The 21,127-nt window shown below is 42.7% G+C and overlaps 1 protein-coding gene across 1 annotated transcript in view; it reads left to right on the forward strand.

Annotated features, from left to right (window-relative positions):
- Positions 1 to 696: 696 nt before the first annotated feature.
- LOC143276717 (glycerol-3-phosphate dehydrogenase [NAD(+)], cytoplasmic-like) overlaps positions 697 to 21,127 on the forward strand; it is a 35,714-nt gene continuing 15,283 nt past the window's right edge. Inside the window, exons 1-5 of the mRNA XM_076581369.1 lie at positions 697 to 824; positions 11,435 to 11,615; positions 12,997 to 13,137; positions 16,821 to 16,962; positions 20,453 to 20,565. Of these exons, the coding sequence (XP_076437484.1) occupies positions 784 to 824; positions 11,435 to 11,615; positions 12,997 to 13,137; positions 16,821 to 16,962; positions 20,453 to 20,565 (618 nt within the window). The 5' untranslated portion in view covers positions 697 to 783. The remainder of the gene's footprint in view (positions 825 to 11,434; positions 11,616 to 12,996; positions 13,138 to 16,820; positions 16,963 to 20,452; positions 20,566 to 21,127) is intronic.

A 21,127-nucleotide genomic window follows, 5' to 3' on the forward strand; every position in this document is an offset into this window, starting at 1 on the left:
TGATAATAATGACTGCTCTTGTTGTTGGGTCAGAATATCAGATCAAAGTGCCAAGTTTAGAGAATGCAAAAAATATAAATATAACAGTAAATGCAATTTGCATATAATTAGGCTTAATCTTTTATTTTTTTTTGTGCCTATCCCAGAGGTGCAATATTGTTTTAACCAAGATGACTGGGAAGAACTGAATTTTTCCTATTTTTATGCCTAATTTGGTGTCAACTGACAAAGTATTTGCAGAGAAAATGGCAATGTTAAAGTTTACCACGGACACACAGACACACGGACACACACACACACACACACACACACACACACACACACACAGACAATCGAACACCGGGTTAAAACATACTCATTTTGTTTACACAAGTGAGTAAAAAATGATCAAATGAAAGGTTTTCTGTGGTGATCGTTGTACTAAAAACGACATCAGTACTGTATTCATTGTTAAACTTAAATTGGAATTGTCACGGGGGAGGGGGTTGTTTTGTTTTGCTGTGCCTCTTATTCACCTGTATACAAATTGCTGCAAAGCGCCACGGACTGCAAATAAACATAAAAAGATCAAGTTTTCTTAAAATAACTCATCACGTTTTCAATCTGTGGACTAGATCCTCATGTCAATAGGAGAATCGTCTCCCTTTATCCCCAAATATTGACCAACCAACACCATGCTTACAACAGGGTACAAGGGTCAACTGGAAAGCCGCATGTGGCAGTTGCCCAGAGATTATCAGCAAGAGAAGAGATCAGGCTGCAAAACCCCGAAGTTGATAAACCATGGCTCCCAAAAAAGTTTGCATTGTTGGTTCTGGGAACTGGTATGTTGCTTTTCTTTCTTCTCTTGCATATGTTTGCAAACGAGGCGATTTACTCCGAACAATTCGGGTTGAACGAAGTTGTTTCGATTTGAATCTTTTGAGTTGAACATGATATTGACAGTCACCACGATGACGACCATGCTATGGTTATCTGAAAACCAAACTCTGCATTTCATCGTCGTAAGAAACGGTGCGTAGTTTACTTGACATGCCAGTAAGACATTATGGTACACGTCACTTACAACCCCACTTGATGCACACCAATAATCAAACTCAAGGATGAGAGTGATCCATGTATATTTAACCTGACTGTGGTATATCAGTTTGACTGTGCAAGCTTCATCGTGCTTGTTAGCAATGTTGCAGTTTGTCTTTGGTTGTACATGTGTGAACACGCTCATGTAGGCAAAAGCATGTGTGCTGGTCCTGTATCATTGACTTGATGGTGGAAGCAGCAGCACCACCACAAAACAAAAAACAAAAATATATATTAATCATAATTATTAACATTGCTTGAGTTGTTGTTGTTGTTTTTTCCTGTCCCAGTGATAAACTTTAAGGTTAGATCATTGTGATAGTGGGAAATATATTCTTAGAAAGTTACAAAAATTGATAACTGGAAGCACAAAATAAAATTCAGACGGGAAAGGGAGGTAAAGAGAAAAAGGGGGTGTGGAGAGTGACTTGCTTGGTGTTTCATTAAGTGCACATGTTTAATTGGGTCTTTCTCCTATTAAGTTGATTAATGCCATTAACTTTGTGATGGTATAACGTATTACATGAACACAATTAACTTACTGATAATGTAACTTATTACATGAAGATGAACATCGTCAACTGTCTGCTGATGTAACTTGTTACATCAGCACCATTAACTTACTGATGATGTAACCCATTTAATGAATATATTTAACTTACTGATGGTGTAGGATATAACTTATGTTTCATCATAACATAACTGGCTAGTTACTTAATCAGTAACTAACAGTGAAGCCAGTTACATCAGTACCATTAACTTGAATGATGATTTGGTCCATTACTTCATTAAGCATCATCAGTTAGCTGAAGATTCTTCAGTTTCGTGTCATGGCCGTGTGTGGTTGTCAGAGCTGTTAGCAACAAATATAACAGATAACCAAGATAACTTAGGTAAGATAATTCCTGTCATGGTTGATGCATGCAGTGTATTTCTGTTATTCCATGACCCAGCAAACTCTGACATGATTTTAAACATGATCTGTATCAGTGTATGCGTATCAAAATGCACATGAATGGGATTCAGACCCTAGATATCTGCACATCTGTTGACCTGGGGGATCAGAAAACTCTCCACCCTAAACCCACTACAAGTTGATTCTGGGTTCGAATCCAGGACCCTCAGATTGAAAATCCAGTGATGTAACCACTAAGTTATAAGACTGCGCCTGTTGTTTGTGCATTAATATTATTACACCATATGTGTGCTTGTGTATTGTACATTGACAAAGACGAATGTAAGACTTGAAAAGATTAGTGCATTATTAAATTTATCTCTTTGCTTATCACATGTGTGTTTTAAAAAAAAAAAATGATAAGAATAAAGAAAAGACACAGGTTTGGTTCTCTTAATTATTTATTATATGTCAGTAATAAAGCACAGAGCTATGAAATGTTTCACCTGAATTTGAATCTAAAGGAAAACCAAATTTCTAATCTGATCCCTGAAGGATATTTCTGACCAAGGTCGCGGTGTAGTAGATGGCGGTTTGTGCAAGGGGGATATGCCATCATTCAAAATATCAGGCATTCATTAGGGTTCCTGACGTTAAGATAAATTGTGTGATTTTTTTCCTGTATGCAAACCCCATCAGTCTATCATACCCCATTGGTGCATGGGTACATGTGTGTGTGTGTGTCTGTGTGTGTGTGTGTGTGTGTGTGTGTGGTCTCATATATATGTAATTGACACCTGTCTGCCCTCCATCCCCCACTCCTCTTCCACCCCTGTCCTCCCCTTTACACCTTCCTCATTCGCTGTCCCTCTCTAGGTGTGTGCTACCTCTGTCCTCCTCAGATTTCAGCAACTTGTGGTTGTCAGTGACCTGAGGTGACTAAAAACCAATGACAAAAGTGTCATTGTCCTTTCCCTCTACACCCCCCCCCCACCCCCCCACTTGAATTTAGTTTGTTAAATGGATATGGTTTTTTTTAAAAAAATTAAGAAAGAAAGAAAGATATATATACAATTGATTAAGATTTAGAAAGGGAGTTGGAGTGAAAGTTTGGTCTGTTCACACCCCCCTTTGTAGTCTTCTCTCTCTGCTTCTCTCTGTGCCTCACTGTCTCTCTGTATATATACACACACATATCTATATCAATATCTTTATCATCTCCTTTTTTTTTTCTTTTTTTTTAAAGCTACAACTGCAAGTATACTAATGTGGTTGATTATCATAATGACATGATAGGTAGCATCTTTGCAGCAGTGAGTTAACTAGTAAGCTTCTAGCTTGTATCTTTTGTAAAGGTAAGCATCTTTCTTGGAATGAGGACATGTGTGTCACAGTACTCACACTCTGGCATGCATCCAGTTTGGCTCACTGCTTGCTGAGAAAATACTGTGCAAACAAAAAGAAGAAAGTTGGAAGCGGAGATGTAATCTTACCTGGCTGTAACTCACTGTACTGAGCCCTAAGGGCATGGAAGGTGAGAGGCGAGATCCTGTAGGAACTTGTTTGACTTGTTGGCAAGCGGGGACCAGCCTCAGGCAGGTCGTACCACCAAGGCTGATAAGTGTGTGTCACTTTGTGTGTGTGTGTGTGTGTGTGAATGTTTACCTGTGTGTGTCTGTGTGTGTGTGTGTGTGTGTGTGTGTGTGTGAATGTTTACCTGTGTGTGTGTGTGTGTGTGTGTGTGTGTGAATGTTTACTTGTGTGAGTGTCTTGTTCAGCTTTTCATGGTGTCACTGTTGGTGTGTGTGTCTTGTTAAGCTGTTCGTGGTGTGTGTGTGTGTGTGTGTGTGTGTGTGTGAATGTTTACTTGTGTGAGTGTCTTGTTGAGCTGTTCAGTGTGTGTGTGTGTGTGTGTGTGTGTGAATGTTGTGTGAGTGTCTTGTTAAGCTGTTCATGGTGTGTGTGTGTGTGTTTGTGTGTGTGTGTTTGAGAGAGGAGAGAGAGAGAATGTCTGCATGTGTGAATATGGTTAATTGTGGTGTTTGTGTGTGTAACGTGTGTATGTGAGAGAGAGAAAGAACATGTGTGCACACAAATATACATTCATTTTCATGTGTGCATGTACATGAACAAGCACATACAATTTGTGTGTGTGTGTGTGTGTTTCAGTTACATTGTATATGGATGTATACATGAAAATGTATGTAAATGCATTCACACATTCTTAACAAGGGAGAAAGATTTCAGCCCTCAAGGCCATGAATAAGTTGGTTTGGGGTGGGGTTTTTTGTGTGTGTGTGTTTTGGTGTTTTTGTTTTTTTGTTGTTTTTTTTACACATGATTTGAATAAACAACATAAATAGAAATTTAATTACACATACTTAGCCGTGACCCACTAGTGCAGACTAAAACGAAAGTAGCTACAGCTGATAACCTCCCGAAGTAGGTTACCTCCCCTTTGCATCCCTGACTAGCGCCCTCTTTTACACAAGTAATTGTATTTTTTTTATGAATAATTAGACAACATAAACAGAAGATAACACACTTTTTTTCTCTCCCATGTTCCCCTTATGCTATGAAATAATGTCATTAAAAAGAGAAATAAAAGAAAAATTATTTCAAGATTCCTGCTTTTTCTCTGGTCGTTTGAAGAAAGAAAAAAAAAACACCTGAAAAAAAGCAGCATAAAACCTTATCTGGCCATTGTGAATCAGCTGCGACTGATTGATCATTTGGTGCACTGGGTCATGGTGAACACTTATCTGCCACAGTAAAATATGGTGCCTTTCAGGGAGAAAAGAAAAATAGAGAGAGAGAATGAATGAATTTAGATAGATAAATTAGTTCAGCAACTTGAGTAAGAATGAATGAATAAACAAACAAATAAGTCATTAGATAAATGATGATAAAGAATAGGGTGCAGTGTGTGATGTAGGTTCAGGTTTTTGTTGACTGTGTGACACACCACCATTGCCTAAAGGTCTCTAAAAAAGAAATGAATAAATAAATAAAATAAATAAAACAATTTTAAAAAAACTTTGCATTTATCACTATTTTCCTAATGGCAGTTGCAGTCACCCTTTTATCATTCGTCTTGACACAGTGCATTGAGTCTAAATTTTCTTAGAGAATTGCACTCAACAAATGCCATTCTTTAGAAAAATAGTAGTAGCAGTATTCATTACAGGACTAAGAACACAAACCAGGAGGTAAGACAACATTGGTGATTGGTGCTTCAGCCTTGGAGGCTAGTTGGTCTTTGGGGACCATCTCAGCTTGTCCTGAGGCTTTTTTGGCCAAGAGAGAGACTGGGGATGTAACTTGGGCAAGACACTCTCCACTATAATCGAAGTTCTAGCCCAGATAGTTGGGACAGAAGTTGCCTTTTTTGCTGTGTCATAGTCAGACACAACTGACAATCATGCATTATTATAATCTCCCAGACTGAAAAAAAAAGACAGGACATCATTTGTATCTGACCCTCTTATCAATGATGACATGTTTGGATGTGTGTGTCGGGCATGGCAGAAGTTGGGACATGTCAGTGCATGTGTTGACAAAACATTCAGGATGTGTCCCGCCAGGTGCTGTGGCAAGGTGGGGGAATGTGCTCAGTTTATTGTTCCTGGGGGTTCATTTTTTGGTTGTGTTTTCAGTGGAGATTATGGGTGTTGTTGGGTTGTTTGTGTTGCTGTTGTTGTTGAAATATTGTAGGAACTGCACTAGCACACGTGAATACAGTCACAACTTGGATGCTAGTGATCTTATTATAACTTCCAAGCCAAGCACAGTCTTGGGAGAGTTGTCCAGATAGCTCAGTCACTTTCTTCTGTCTTTACTTTTAAGAAGATTTTTTTTTTTTTGGGGGGGGGGGGGGGGGGGGGGGGGGGGTTGTTTTTTTGTTTTGTTTTGAAGCAGCAGTTTGGTCCTGGAATCAGGGTTACAAAATTATGTACATTGCACAGCCTTTTTTTTATGGGGCTGGGAGGGATCAGTTGCCTTGGCTTTTTCAAGTTTTTGTGTGTGATCTCCCATGCGTGCAGTTTATGGAGCACACGTCTTTGTTATCTTTCCTTATCCATTCTTTTTCTTCCTAGGGAGGAAGGTGGCAGAATGATTAAGATGCTTACCTGTCAGTACAGTGTTTGTGAGGGTTCTAAGTTCAATTCCCAGGTTCACCCTTTCTCCGAAGTTCAACTGGAAAATCAAACAGTCTGGTTATTGGGATGAGATGCGGAGCTGAGGTCCCGTGTGCAGCATGCACTTAGCACACTGAAGAAGAACCCACGGCAAGAAAAGGGTTGTTCTCTGGAAAAATTATACAGAGCAAGTCCGCTTGGGTACACAATGCACTCAAGGCCTGACTAAGTGTGTCGGGTTATGCTGCTGGTCAGGCATTTGCCTAACAGGTGTAGGGTAGTGTTTATGGATCTGTCTGAACGTGGTGATGCATCTTTGAGAAACTGAATCAAAAAATACAAAGAAATGATTTTTTTTTTTTAAGAAAAAAAAAAGAAACATAAATTGATACAAACAAGCATTCCACGAAACCCTAAGCACATTCATACACAATTCTGTTTCTGTATGTTTTCATATTTACAATGGACCTCACTTTCAAGGTTCAATGTTTGTTTATATTGCTTTGTCTGGTTTTTAAATCTTCTCTTGTACATGTGTTGACGTCACTTTCAAGGTTCGATATTTGTTTATGTTGCTTTGTCTGGGTTTTAAATCTTCTCTTGTACATGTGTTGACGTCACTTTCAAGGTTCGATGTTTGTTTATATTGCTTTGTCTGGGTTATAAATCTTCTCTTGTACACGTGTTGACCTCACTTTCAAGGTTCGATATTTGTTTATGTTGCTTTGTCTGGGTTTTAAATCTTCTCTTGTACACGTCTTCTTTTCTCTTGCATGTTTTAGTTTACTGCTTTTTTTTTTTTTTAATGCACCCACTGCCTGTCAGTCCCTGGCGCCAACTAACACTCCCTTTGTTCAAATCCCAGCTAAAAAAAACAACAACTCATCTGTTCTGTGAAGTGTTTTTATGATTTTTTTTTTTTTTTTTTTTTTTTTCCACTGTTGATCTGAGCCGTTTTCTGCCTATGGTTGCATGTGTATGGGTGAGTGTGGTTAGTCATTTTTGGGTGTGGCTGCGTGTGGATGGGCAATTGAGAGTGTACTGAGTCTAAACTGACTTTGCTGTTAGAGAAAATGTGCTGTAGAAACGACGTTCATTTGTGTATGTCATTGTGTGTCTCTCCCACGAAACTATGTTTCCATATTATATGGAGGTGGTTTACGCCTGTAGAGGGTTTTCCGTCCTGTCCAGGGAAATGAAATAGGACACAGCTCAAAGTGATCCGTTGCATGTGTTTGACGTTTTATTGCCTTAGACTTAGAGGATGGATTGTTTTTTGTAGGCCTCGGTCAGAGTTTAGCTCACGTCAAACATTTGGCTTGGCTCACTCAGCTTATTAATATCAGAGATTTACAATTACATAAGCTTACAGTTGGGCCACCAGCAAAGTAAGAGCTGTATCATCAATGGTTTCCCCACTGCAACGGGAAATCATTTACAGTTTAGTCTTGTGAAGGACTAAGACTTTCAGACTGGGAGGCAAACTGCACTGGCCGTTAGTGCTGCAGCCTTGGGGGCTAGTTGGCCTTTGGGGACCATTCCCATCACTGACTGTCCTAAAGCCCTCTTATCCCAGTGTGTGAGGGTGTAATTTGAGCATTGCTAAGACTTTCTTATGGATCAAAGCAATCCCTTTATGTAATCTGTAACATTTTGTTACCCAAATATTTGATTGATTGTTTTTCTAGGCCACAGAGGTTAGCTAATGTCAAACTGTTGACATGGCTTCAGGTCAGGGTCAAATGTTGGATAATGATTATGGGCCAGTCATGCTTTGCTGATGGTGATAGAACCTGGAATGTTGAGAGGAGAGACACTTCACTGGGGCAGGCACCCCTATACAGCCCAGGCCTACTTTTTCTTTGCACACACACAAGTACATAATGATAAACATTACACTAATTTTATTTTACACACGCATGCACGCACGCACGCATGCACACACGCACGCGCGCGCGCGCGCGCACACACACACACACACACACACACACACACACACACATATAACGTTTCCATTTTTCCCTAGCGTTGTCTCTCCCTATCTCCCCTCCACACACACACACACACACTCTTCTTCCCCCTCCCCCTCCCCCTCCCACAACCCCTACCTCCTCAGTTTTGTTGTTGGTTTTTTGTTGTTGTTTTTTTTGTCTAATATCACTTCAAATGGAAAGACGTTAAACTGAAGACAACAACAGCAACAACACCACACACACACACACACACACACACACACACACACACACACACACACACACACACACACACATATGAATGGGGTGGGCATGCTGTATTTGTGTTCAAGCATGTATGTGTTTGTCACTTTGTGTGTATGTGTGTGTGTGTGAAACAGAAATGCTATTTTATATTTCATTTTCTCTTTATTATTGTATTAATAAAACTTTCTAATGAATTTAAAAAAAATTAAAATGAAATAAAATTATATATACACATACATGCATGTGCACACATACATTCATTCAAGCACTCACACTCATGCATTTCTGCATTTGAAAACACACATGCACACACACACACACACACACACACACACACACACACACACACACACACACACACATTGTGTGGTTGGTTGGTTGTTTCTATTTTTCTCACAGATGGCAGGATGTTAAAAAAAAAACACACAAAAAAACAAAACAGTTGCACAGCTTATTCAGTTAACCACCATGAAGTGAAATTTTGACTTTGCTACACACACACACACACACACACACACACACACACACACACACACACACACACACACACACACACACACACACACACACACACACACACACACACTCACACTCACTCACTCATTCACTCACAGTCAAGTTGGTAGACATATATATTTAATCTTTGTTTAATCTCAAAGATGTGCCACTGCCATTAAAATGTCATGATCTAGGTCAGTTTTTGCGAGAGCATCTGTTGATTGACATTGTCAACACAGATGATATGGCCATAACTTGTGCATGGGCACACAGCTCAGTACTATGGCTTTAATAATAGTGGTCTTTTATCATATTATATTTTGTATTTGTATTTCTTTTTATCACAAAAGATTTCTGTGTGTGAAATTCAGGCTGCTCTCCCCAGGGAGAGCGCATCGCTATACTACAGCGCCACCCATTTTAAAAAATTTTTTTCCTGCATGCAGTTTTATTTTACTGTACTGTAAACATTGTATTACAATTAAACCTGTGCGCATGATTAGTGTTACTGTGTATGAAACTGTAGCAGCTGTTTCCAACTCCAAGGGAAAACACGTGTGGATTTTCCAACAGGTTTACAAGTGCCATATACTTCAGCATAGGGTGGAAGTATTGCTAATGAGTATTTGTACACATTTACATTATATTTTCACCTCTACTTTCTTCCGTATAAAACTTGATGTGCTGAAGACAAAGTACAGTAGGAATGTTGCATGCATCTGTGGTAAGCAGTTCAGCTTGCATCATTGTTTGTTTCACTGTCAGCAGTTACGTACCTTCTTGCCGAAGTATTTCAAAGAGAAAAATTATTCTGCAGATGATTTTTGGAAAGTTATTTCTGATGAGGTTCTTATGGTCGAACTTTCACAGGCATTAGTTCATAGACCTATTTCTACATTCCTTTAATGTACTTCAGAATTGTGTTTATGGTTTCTGATTATTATTATCATTATTGAATTGTTACTGTTAAATGTAAGTGCATGTTAGTCATGCATTTTTTGGTAGTTTTTCAACCTTTTTTGTTTTCCTCTTCCCTCTCCCCTCCCCTGTGCGCCCCCATCCCACGGCCCCCTTCCCCACTATAAAAAAAAAATAAAATTTTTAATTGTCTAATATCACTGATAGTGAAAAGGCACTAAACTGAAGAATGAACACACACACACACACACACACACACACACACACACATGCTTGCATGCGCACACACACACACGCACACACATTATATGCAGGCACAAAGGCATGGAAAGTCACAAATTTTGATGCCCACTCAAAACTAGATATAATGTTCCTATCATGTGCATGAAGCTGTTTCTTTTCTTTTCTAAGATCTGATTATCCTGGATGTTGACGTTCATTCACAGCTGACCAAATCAGAAAGTAGAAAGAACAAAACCAAACCACAATCCATTTTGTCATACGCTTATGAGCCACACAGCGCCATGACTAAGCAGAACTCCGAATGGTTTGATTCTGGAGGTCTCTGGCCCATTACAGTGGGGTGAGAAAATGTAAAAAATGACATGTTAGATACTGTCATGTTCGCTTCATATTGTCAATTCAGCTTTGTCTGGTGCTTTATACACAAATATTGCTAAGTCTTTTAGTCAGATATTCAGTCGTGTTTTAACATTAGATAAGTAAATCTGAATAATGACGGTTGAGGATAGAATTTATTAGGAGCTAATTCATCTCTAAGGATTTTATAGCTGGGGCAGATGGAAAGAAAGTGTATTTCAGATTCAATACATTTTTTTCAAATAGGACAGATATGACTGCCCTCTCCTGTTATCGCATGAACTCACTCCGGATGACGGAACACTATAGTGTACCTGATTTAAGGTAGCGTTCTGGACGACGGAATGCTAAAGCGGTTTCAACAATTAAAATTTTTTCCACGTTTACCTCATGGGGTAGCATAACAATTGCAGCTACACCGGGCATTGCGAACGTGTCAAGGGTCAAATGGAAAGTTTCTTCATGAGATTTCGTAACAACACACTCCACAGCGAGCCAGTGAGTTCAGGACCCCACATGACAAGCTAATCTGCATGCGTATTGAAAATGGCGTCGCAGGCAATACAAGTGGAAATTTTTGGAGCAAACTAGATCATGACAGTGGCTTTTACCACTGCTGAAGTGATTGAAATGCTTCAAACTGAAGGTTTTGACATCAACGAGGATGATGAAGATGTTGAATAAAGTATCTGCAGTGAAGAAAGCAGCTAGCAAGAAGGTACTGTTAGTGACTTCTGAGAGCAGTGAAGAGGGAGGGGGGTGGGCATTCACACGATGTGAGGAGAGGGGTCAGTGGGTCAAATACAGTGAGTTTCATTCAGATATTTTATGTTTTGTATTTTTTGTGATTTTTTTTCCTAACCCGAACAAATGGGTCATCTGTAGGGAAAAGCAAGGGAGAGAACTATTCGTTCGGAGTGAGTTAAAGTTTATAAAGCGGCCATTCAGTGGTGATATTCCTACACTGAACCTTGTAAATATCTTTCTAATATGAATGTTTGGAAGTTGGCAAAGATAGGTACTTACCATGACTGAACAGTGTATGGGTACAGCAGACACATGGCTCTGTGTGTTTGTGTGTGCAGGGGGTCGGCGATTGCCAAGATCGTGGGCTGCAACGCCGCAGAGATGCCAGAGACCTTTGAGAAGGAGGTGCGGATGTGGGTGTTTGAGGAGATGGTGGAGGGGCAGAAGCTGACGGAGATCATCAACACCAAGCACCAGAACGTCAAGTACCTGCCCAACATTGACCTGCCGCACAATGTGGTCAGTGGGGAGTATGAGAGGTTGGAATGTGTGAGTTGTGTGGGGGGTGTTAGTATGTGCTTGCAGTTGCAAAATTACTTGATTTTTGTGTGTGTATGTGTGTGTTTGCTATGTGAGTGGCATAATGTTTTGCATTTGTATTTCTTTTTATGACAACATATTTCTGTATGTGAAATTCGGGCTGCTCTCCCCAGGGAGAGCCCGTCGCTACACTACAGCGCCACCCATTTTTTTGTTATTTTTTCCTGCGTGCAGTTTTATTTGTTTTTCCTATTGAAGTGGATTTTACTACAGAATTTTGCCAGGAACAACCCTTTTGTTGCCCTGGGTTCTTTTATGTGCGCTAAGTGCATGCTGCACACAGGACCTCGGTTTATCATCTCATCGGAATGACTAGTGTCCAGACCGCCACTCAAGGTCTAGTGGTGGGGGAGAAAATGTCGGTGGTTGAGCCATGATTCGAACCAGCGCGCTCAGATTCTCTTGCTTCATAGGCGGACCCGTTACCTCTAGGCCATCACTCCACTTTGTGTGTGTGGGTGTGCTTGCATGTATATGTGTGTGTGCTTATGGACATATGCTGGCTCTTAGTGCTGCAGCCTTGGAGATTAGTTGGCTTTAGGGACCATCCCAAATCCCACTGTCCCAAAGCCCTCTTGGCTGAGAGTATGGGGATGTAATTTGAGCAAGACACTGCCTCCTCTGCTGTTCTCATGTCAAAGACATGACATACATGATACATGTGTGTGTGTGTGTGTGTGTGTTAATTGTTGAGTGTCCTCATCATATGTAGTGTGTGTGAGTTTCTGTGTGTACTTATGTATGTATATATGTGTGTGTGTGTTTGTGTGTGAGTGTCATTATACATGTCTGTGCCTATGCGTGCATATATAGTTGTGCGTACATGTGTTTGTTTTAGTTATGTGAGTGTCATCATTGTTCTTGAAACACAGATGACTTGAACTCAACACTGACGGGCGCAATAGCCGAATGGTTAAAGCGTTGGACTTTCAATCTGAGGATCCAGGGTTCAAATCACGGTGACGACACCTGGTGGGTAAAGGATGGAGATTTTTACCATCTCCCAGGTCAACATATGTGCAGACCTGCCAGTGCCTGAACCCCCTTCATGTGTATACGCAAGCAGAAGATCAAATACGCATGTTAAAGATCATGTAATCCATGTCAGCATTCAGTGGGTTATGGAAACAAGAACATACCCAGCATGCACACCCCTGAAAGCGGAGTATGGCTGCCTACATAGCTGGATAAAAACGGTCATACACGTAAAAGCCCACTCGCGTATATACGAGTGAACGTGGGAATTGGAGCCCATGAACGAAGAAGAAGAAGAAGAACTCACCATGATTGATGTGGGCAGATCGCAGTGCCGGACGTGAAGGAGTCGGCCAAAGACGCAGACTTCCTGATCTTCGTCTTGCCGCACCAGTTCGTCAAGGGCGTGTGCAAGCAGCTGAAGGGCACGCTGAAAAAAGGCACTGTCGCCGTCACCCTCATCAAGGTAGGTCACTCCTGATGAATGCAGAGATGCAAGCTGTTACGATTTTTGCCATACTTTGTTACACTTGATTGTAGTTTGTTCCAACGTCACGCCAACGTCAGAACTGTTCTGACGAGTTCATTTTCGACCACATAGCATGGTCACATGCTTTCCTGTTGTAACATTATCCAGACGCTCTAGACCTACTGATCATGAGGCCGGGGCAGTCGCTACTAACCTTAGTCTCACGTGATGATGCTCAGCTAATTGCATGCATGTTTACCTTGAAATGGCATTGAATGGACCAGTCAGCTTAATCGTAGCAGTTACACTGTGTTGCAGGTAGGCCCAAGTGTTTGTATGCCTTGTAGATAAAATGTACGTTTGCTGATGTGGCTCAGAGTCTGAGTGTTCATACCAAATTTGAAATGTTCCTGCCAAATTTCCTGATTGTTCCTACAAACAGTTGACAGGGGTTGGCATCTGTGAACTCTCCCCTGGCCTGGCCCTTTTATCACTCCTGATGAATGCTCTCCCCTGATCTGATCCTCATCAGGGTAGGTCACTCCTGATGAATGCTCTCCCATAGGCCTGACCCTCATCAAGGTAGGTCACTCCTGATGAATGCTCTCTCATAGGCCTGACCCTCATCAAGTTAGGTCACTCCTGATGATTGCTCTCCCCTGGTCTTACCCTCATCAGGGTAGGTCACTCCTGATGAATGCTCTCCCCTGGCCTGATCCTCATCAAGGTAGGTCACTCCTGGTGAATGCTCTCCCCTGGTCTGACCCTCATCAAGGTAGGTCACTCCTGATGAATGCTCTCCCATAGATAGGCCTGACCCTCATCAAGGTAGGTCACTACTGATTAGTGCTCTCCCCTGGCCTAACCCTCTGGAAGGGGACGTGAGACGAGAGGGATTGTGATTTGTTTTATGATTCATTTTTGTTGGGTTGGAATATGGGAAGTGGAATTTAACTCTCTCCATACGAACGGAGAAAGAGACAATGTTGACAGCGTTTCACCCCAGTTACCATCATCAAAATATTGCAGGCGGAAGGCTCTTATACTGAAGAGGTGAATGTTTACAAAGAATACCACAATTCTGACGACGGAAGCTAAAGGTTGGGTCATTCAGACACCCACTGGACATCCGAAGGGTCTGTGTAGAGGAGAAGAGAGGACTGGGCGTACTGAGTGAGTTAAGGTTGTTGTTGGTTGGTTGTTGTTGTTGTTGTTTTTTGGGGGGTCATTATGTGAACAGATGTCTGATAAGAAAAAGGAGAAGAAGGATTAAAGGCCCCATACTGTGTTATTGCTGTAGGGGTGGTGAATTCATAGTCACTAGAATCAGCGACTTGGCATTGGAAAGCAGGGCACAATCCTTTCCTTCCCCCCATTTCAACTCACTCCGGACAAATAGTTCTCTCCCTTGCTTTTCCCTACAGGGTTAGGGTTAGAAAAAAAATCACAAAAAATACAAAACATAAAGTATCTGAATGAAACTCAATGTACTTGTCCCACTGACCCCTCTCCTCACGTCGTGTGAACGCCCACCCCCCTCCCTCTTCACTGCTTTCAGAAGTTGAGTTACTATCAGTACCTTCTTGCTGATAGCTTTCTTCACTGCAGATACTTTATTCAACGTTTTCATCATCATCATCGATGTCAAAACCTTCAGTTTGAAGCATTTCAATCACTTCAGCAGTGGTAAAAGCCGCTGTCGTAATCAAGTTTGCTCCAAAAATTTCCACTTGTATCGCCTGTGATGCCATTTTCAATACGTATGCAGATTAGTTTGTCGTGTGGGGTCCTGAACTCGCTGTGGAGTGTGTTGTTACGAAATCTCATGAAGAAACTTTCCATTCAGCCCTTGACACGTTCGCAATGCCCGGTGTAGCTGCAATTGTTATGCTATCCCATGAGGAAAACGTGGAAAAAAATTTTGATTGTCGAAACCGCTATAGCGTTCCGTCATCCGGAATGCTACATTACGTCAGGTACGCTATAGCATTCCATCATCTGGAGTAAGTTAACCTTCCCCAGCTGGAAGTCAGGTACCCACTCACACCTGGGGGAGTGAGAATTGTTTTTGTTTTTTTTGTTTTTGTTTTTAAGAAAGGACCCTGCAGGTGACTGTTGGCTGCCATTCTTTCTGTCTCTGGACCTTGCAGTTGGAATGAACTTCCTTTTTCGCTTCGTCAAGTCTCCACACTCAGCTCTTTCAAGTGTGGCCTTAAAACCCATCTCTTCCCAAAATAGCCTCCCTCCCCTGCCTCTTCCTTGTCTTCAGTTTCTCCAGTTTTAGAATTATGCATGCGTGTGAATGACTGGTGTGAAAGCGCTTTGATTTGTCTCTGCACAAGATTCAGCGCTATATAAATACCATAATTATTATTATTTAATTGGCCAGGGATGTTAAGCGCTGTGACTTGATCTGAGAAAGTCTTCATTTTATGGCCGCTGCTCCAATCTCCATTTGTTGACTGCAGTGCTCCTGTTCCCTGATCTGTGAAGAAACAGCAGCAACAACAAAACCCTTGCTTCAGTTCCATAAGAAGTAACATGGCTCATCAGTGGTGCAATAGCCAAGTGGTTAAAGCGTTGGGCTTTCAACCTGAGGGTCCTGTGTTTGAATCTCGGTGACGGCACCAGGTGGGTTAAGGGTAAAGGGTGGAGACTTTTCTGATCTCACAGGTCAACATATGTGCATACCTGCTTGCGCCTGAACCCCCTTCATATGTGTATGCATGCAGAAGATCAAATACGCATGTTAAAGATCCTGTAATCACATGTCAGTGTTCGGTGGGTTATGGAGAGAAGAACAATTCCAGCATTCACAGCCCTGAAAATGGAGTGTGGCTCAAAACTTGTCTACAGCAGCAAGTGGCAGATTGGAATCCATGATCAGCCAGCAAATCATCGCTTCGGCTGTCATGACATCCTGCTCCGTTGTATTTTTTCTTTTCTACCGTATGGGGCTGAAAGAATGGAGCCGTGGAGCTAAGCTTTCCAACTGCTTTCTCAAGTTTTGGAAGGCTGAATCAGTGGCGTTTCCAGATTCCAAAATTGCCTAAGATTGAAGTTGTTCCTGTTTCTTGCCCGTCTGATCACAACCAAGTAGGACTGGAAGCCTCCTCCCCTTTGACACATTGGAACTCAAATTTCTTCACTTGAAAGCATTGAAGTGACCCTGGTTACAACTATTTGACATGTATGTATAAAAAATTATTTTAAAAAATAAAATAAAAAAGGCCTGTTTTGGGACAAACATCAACACTAACAATTGCCTGTTCCCTTCATCTACCTGTCAGACACATTCATCAGTACTGATTAAATACAGTTTTATCAAGCTGTTTATGAAAGGTAAAAAAACAACAACACACACACACACCAAAAAACAACATTCATTTGCCTTTCAGAATAATGATGATATAATAATTATGTCAACCTTGGTGGTAAAAAATGCTTGGTTTAAAAAAAAAAAAAAAAAAAAAAGCTACACTTTGCTACCCTGAAACTAAATTTATGCCCCTCCAAGCTACACTTGTACACTTGTATCTGTTGGGGGTTAACAGGTCTGTGATGGTGGTGATGATGGTGGTGCTGATGGTGATGGTGGTGCTGATGATGGTGGTGGTGGTTAGTGATGATGATGGTGGTGGTGGTGGTTAGTGATGATAATGGTGGTGGTGGTGTTGCAGGGGTTTGAGGTGGCGGAAGGGGGAGGCATCCTGCTGATCTCCCAGGTGATCCGCGACATGCTGGACATCCCCTGCGCCATCCTGATGGGCGCCAACATCGCTAACGAGGTCGCTCTGGAGAACTACTGCGAGGCCACTGTCGGTCAGTCCTTCACTTCAGGGTGGGGTGGGGAGTGGTTGGATGGGTAATGCCTAGTGGGGTGGGGAGTGGTTAGAGGGGTAGTGCCTAGTGGGGTGGGGAGTGGTTAGAGGGGTAGTGCCTAGTGGGGTTGGGAGTGGTTGGATGGGTAATGCCTAGTGGGGTGGGGAGTGGTTGGATGGGTAGTCCCTAGTGGGGTGGGGAGTGGTTAGAGGGGTAGTCCCTAGTGGGGTGGGGAGTGGTTAGAGGGGTAGTGCCTAGTGGGGTGGGGAGTGGTTAGAGGGGTAGTGCCTAGTGGGGTGGGGAGTGGTTAGAAGGGTAGTGCCTAGTGGGGTGGGGAGTGGTTAGAGGGGTAGTGCCTAGTGGGGTGGGGAGTGGTTAGAAGGGTAGTCCCTAGTGGGGTGGGGAGTGGTTAGAGGGGTAGTGCCTAGTGGGGTGGGAGAGTGGTTAGAGGGGTAGTGCCTAGTGGGGTGGGGAGTGGTTAGAAGGGTAGTGCCTAGTGGGGTGGGGAGTGGTTAGAAGGGTAGTGCCTAGTGGGTGGGGAGTGGTTAGAGGGGTAGTGCCTAGTGGGGTGGGGAGTGGTTAGAGGGGTAGTGCCTAGTGGGGTGGGGAGTGGTTAGAGGGGTAGTGCCTAGTGGGGTGGGAGAGTGGTTAGAGGGGTAGTGCCTAGTGGGGTGGGGAGTGGTTAGAAGGGTAGTGCCTAGTGGGGTGGGGAGTGGTTAGAAGGGTAGTGCCTAGTGGGGTGGGGAGTGGTTAGAAGGGGTAGTGCCTAGTGGGGTGGGGAGTGGTTAGAGGGGTAATGCCTAGTGGGGGTGGGGAGTGGTTAGAGGGGTAGTGCCTAGTGGGGTGGGAGTGGTTAGAGGGGTAGTCCCTAGTGGGGTGGGGAGTGGTTAGAGGGGTAGTGCCTAGTGGGGTGGGGAGTGGTTAGAAGGGTAGTGCCTAGTTGGGTGGGGAGTGGTTAGAAGGGTAGTGCCTAGTGGGGTGGGGAGTGGTTAGAGGGGTAGTCCCTAGTGGGGTGGGGAGTGGTTAGAGGGGTAGTGCCTAGTGGGGTGGGGAGTGGTTAGAGGGGTAGTGCCTAGTGGGGTGGGGAGTGGTTAGAGGGGTAGTGCCTAGTGGGGTGGAGAGTGGTTAGAAGGGTAGTGCCTAGTGGGGTGGGGAGTGGTTAGAAGAGGTGGTGCCTAGTGGGGTGGGGAGTGGTTAGAGGGGTAGTCCCTAGTGGGGTGGGGAGTGGTTAGAGGGGTAGTCCCTAGTGGGGTGGGGAGTGGTTAGAGGGGTAGTGCCAAGTGGGGTGGGGAGTGGTTAGAAGGGTAGTGTGGTTGAGAGGTGATGGTAGGGTGGGGGGATGGGTGTGGTTTGGAGGGGGCTAGTGGGGTTGGGGGTTGAATAGGGTGTGGGGAGTGGTTGGATGGGTAGTGTGGTGTTGGTGGGGGGGGAAGGGGTAGTGGAGTGGGGTGGGGGATTTGGTGGGGTAGAGTGGTGGAGTTGTGTGGGGTGAGGTGTAGTGTGCTGTGTGTGATGTGGTATACTGTGTTGTGTTTTAGTGTACTGTGTTGCGGTGTACTGTGTTGTATCACACTTTGTCGTTCTGTACTGTGCTATGTTAAATTGTATTACATTGTGTCGTGTCTATCGTACTGCATTTTTCATTTTTGTCAAAACAGATATCTGTGTGTGAAATTCGGGCTGCTCTCCCCAAGAACAGCACATCACTACATTTCAGCACCAGCCTTTTATTTCTTTTTTTCTGTTTGCAGATGTATTTGTTTTCCTGTCAAGGTTGATTTCTCTACAGAATGTTACTTGTGACAACCCTTACATTGCCAAGCATGGGTTCTTTTACATGCGCTAAGTGCATGCTGCACATGGGACCTCAGTTTATCGTCTCATCCAGTTGACGAGCATCCAGACCACCTCTCAAGGTCTAGAGGAAAGGGAGAAAATTCTGGTGATTGTGGGAATCGATCCTGTTTGCTCGGATTCTCTCACTTCCAAGGTGGACGCATTAATCACTAGGTAACCACTCCACATTTGATAATAATCATTACAGCAGTTTCCATAGTTTCAGTTTCTCAAGAAGGCATGACTGCGTTCAGACAATTCCATGTATGCACTAGACCACACCAGCTGGGCAGATTCCTGACTGGCAGCATAACCCAAGACGCTGTTCAGACCCTGAGTGCATGTATATTTGTGTACCTATCAGAGTGGATACCTTCTACAGAATTTTGCCAGAGAACAAGACCTATGTTGTCATAGGTTCTTTTCCAGCGCACCAAGTGTGTGGTGCACACGGGACCTTGAATAATAATAATAATAATGTACATTTATATAGTGCCTTTTCTAAGAGCTCGGGGTGCTTTACATGAAAGAAAAATATTACAATTTACATAAAACATTCATGACCACTCTTTCTCAAAAACCCCTCCCCCTCCGCCCCCCCCCCCACCCCCCACCCCAACCCCCACTCACACTCACCCCCTCCCACTCTACATACATCCAAAGTGAGCTGACATGGGTAGTGTTGGAGGACAAGGAAGCTGAGAGTGCTTATAGATAGGTTTTAAAAATGCTTATTGATAGATTTTAAAAAGATGAGTTTTTAGTGATGAGCGAAAAGCAGAAATAGAATCAGATGCACGGATATGATAAGGAAGATTGTTCCAGATGTGAGGAGCAGCAAAGAAAGAACGTTCACCATAGGTTCTTGTATCGACACGAGGAAGTTTCAAAAGGTAACAGTCAGAGGAAGAGCGGAGATTTCTTGAGGGAGTGTAAACACTGATAAGGTCAGAAAGATATGTAGGTCCTGCGGAGTGGAAAGCAGAATAGCAGAGACATGCAACTTTGTATTTAATTCTGGCTTCAGTGGGGAGCCAATGTAGAGTGCAGAGGTGAGAAGAAATGTGATCAGTATGTGGGACTCTGAGTCAGACGGGCAGCATTGTTTTGAATGTTTTGAATTCCCTGAAGAATATCATGTGGACAGCCTATGAGAAGAGAATTACAGTAGTCAATTCGTGACAGCACAAAAGCAGAAATAAGAGTTTTAGTAGTTTCAACAGAAAAGGACCTTGAATTATTGTCTCATTCAAATGACTAAAACTTGATTTTCCAGACAAACATGAGATAAAGGGCAAGATCAGGATTCCAACCCAGACCCTCACAGACACTGTATGGGCAGATGTAAGCGTCTTAACCATCCAAAGACAAACATGAGATAAAGGGCAAGATCAGGATTCCAACCCAGACCCTCACATACACTGTATGGGCAGATATAAGTGTCTTAACCATCCAAAGACAAACATGAGATAAAGGGCAAGATCCGGATTCCAACCCAGACCCTCACAGACACTGTATGGGCAGATGTAAGCGTCTTAACCATCCAAAGACAAACATGAGATAAAGGGCAAGATCAGGATTCCAACCCAGACCCTCACAGACACTGTATGGGCAGATATAAGCGTCTTAACCATTGTGCCACCTTCCTGTTCAGGTTGCAAGGATGTGGAGCTGGGCAAGATCCTGAAGACTATGTTCCAGACACGGTACTTTCGCATCGTGGTGGTGGATGATGAGGAGACAGTGGAAGTGTGTGGTGCACTCAAGGTAAGGACGCTGACCTTATAGACCAGCAAAAAACCCTGTGGAAAAAGAGGCGTGTCATCAGCTTTATTTATTTGTTATTTTCTTGAAGAAACATTTCCATGGTGTGTTTTTTTTCCCCTTGGAAGTAAAATGAACAAGAGGCAAAGCCTTCAAGACTCTCTTGGGCTTCACGCTTTATCCTGTAAAGGAATCATTAGGAGGAAAAAAAAGAGATTTTAAAAATGGTTGAAAAGTGCTCTGTATTAAATATGGTGGATAAGCGTGGGAGAAGAAAAAAGAAAAGAAAAGAAAAAAAAATGTAATGTTTAAGATGAGAAAGATCAGTTTAAAGCAAATTAAGTCCCCTAGCATTAATTACAGAGTAATTTCCCTTCTTTACTATCTGCACCAAAACGTTTGCAAAATAAATAAAACTTCCATGCTTAGCAAAAGAAGTTCCTGTTTGAACAAAAAATGATAATAATGACTGCTCTTGTTGTTGTGTCAGAATATCAGATCAAAGTGCCAAGTTTAGAGAATACAAAAAATATAAATATAACAGTAAATGCAGTTTGCATATAAT

This window comes from Babylonia areolata, chromosome 32, assembly GCF_041734735.1.
Source record: "Babylonia areolata isolate BAREFJ2019XMU chromosome 32, ASM4173473v1, whole genome shotgun sequence".
In the NCBI taxonomy this organism is placed as follows: Eukaryota; Metazoa; Mollusca; class Gastropoda; order Neogastropoda; family Buccinidae; genus Babylonia; species Babylonia areolata.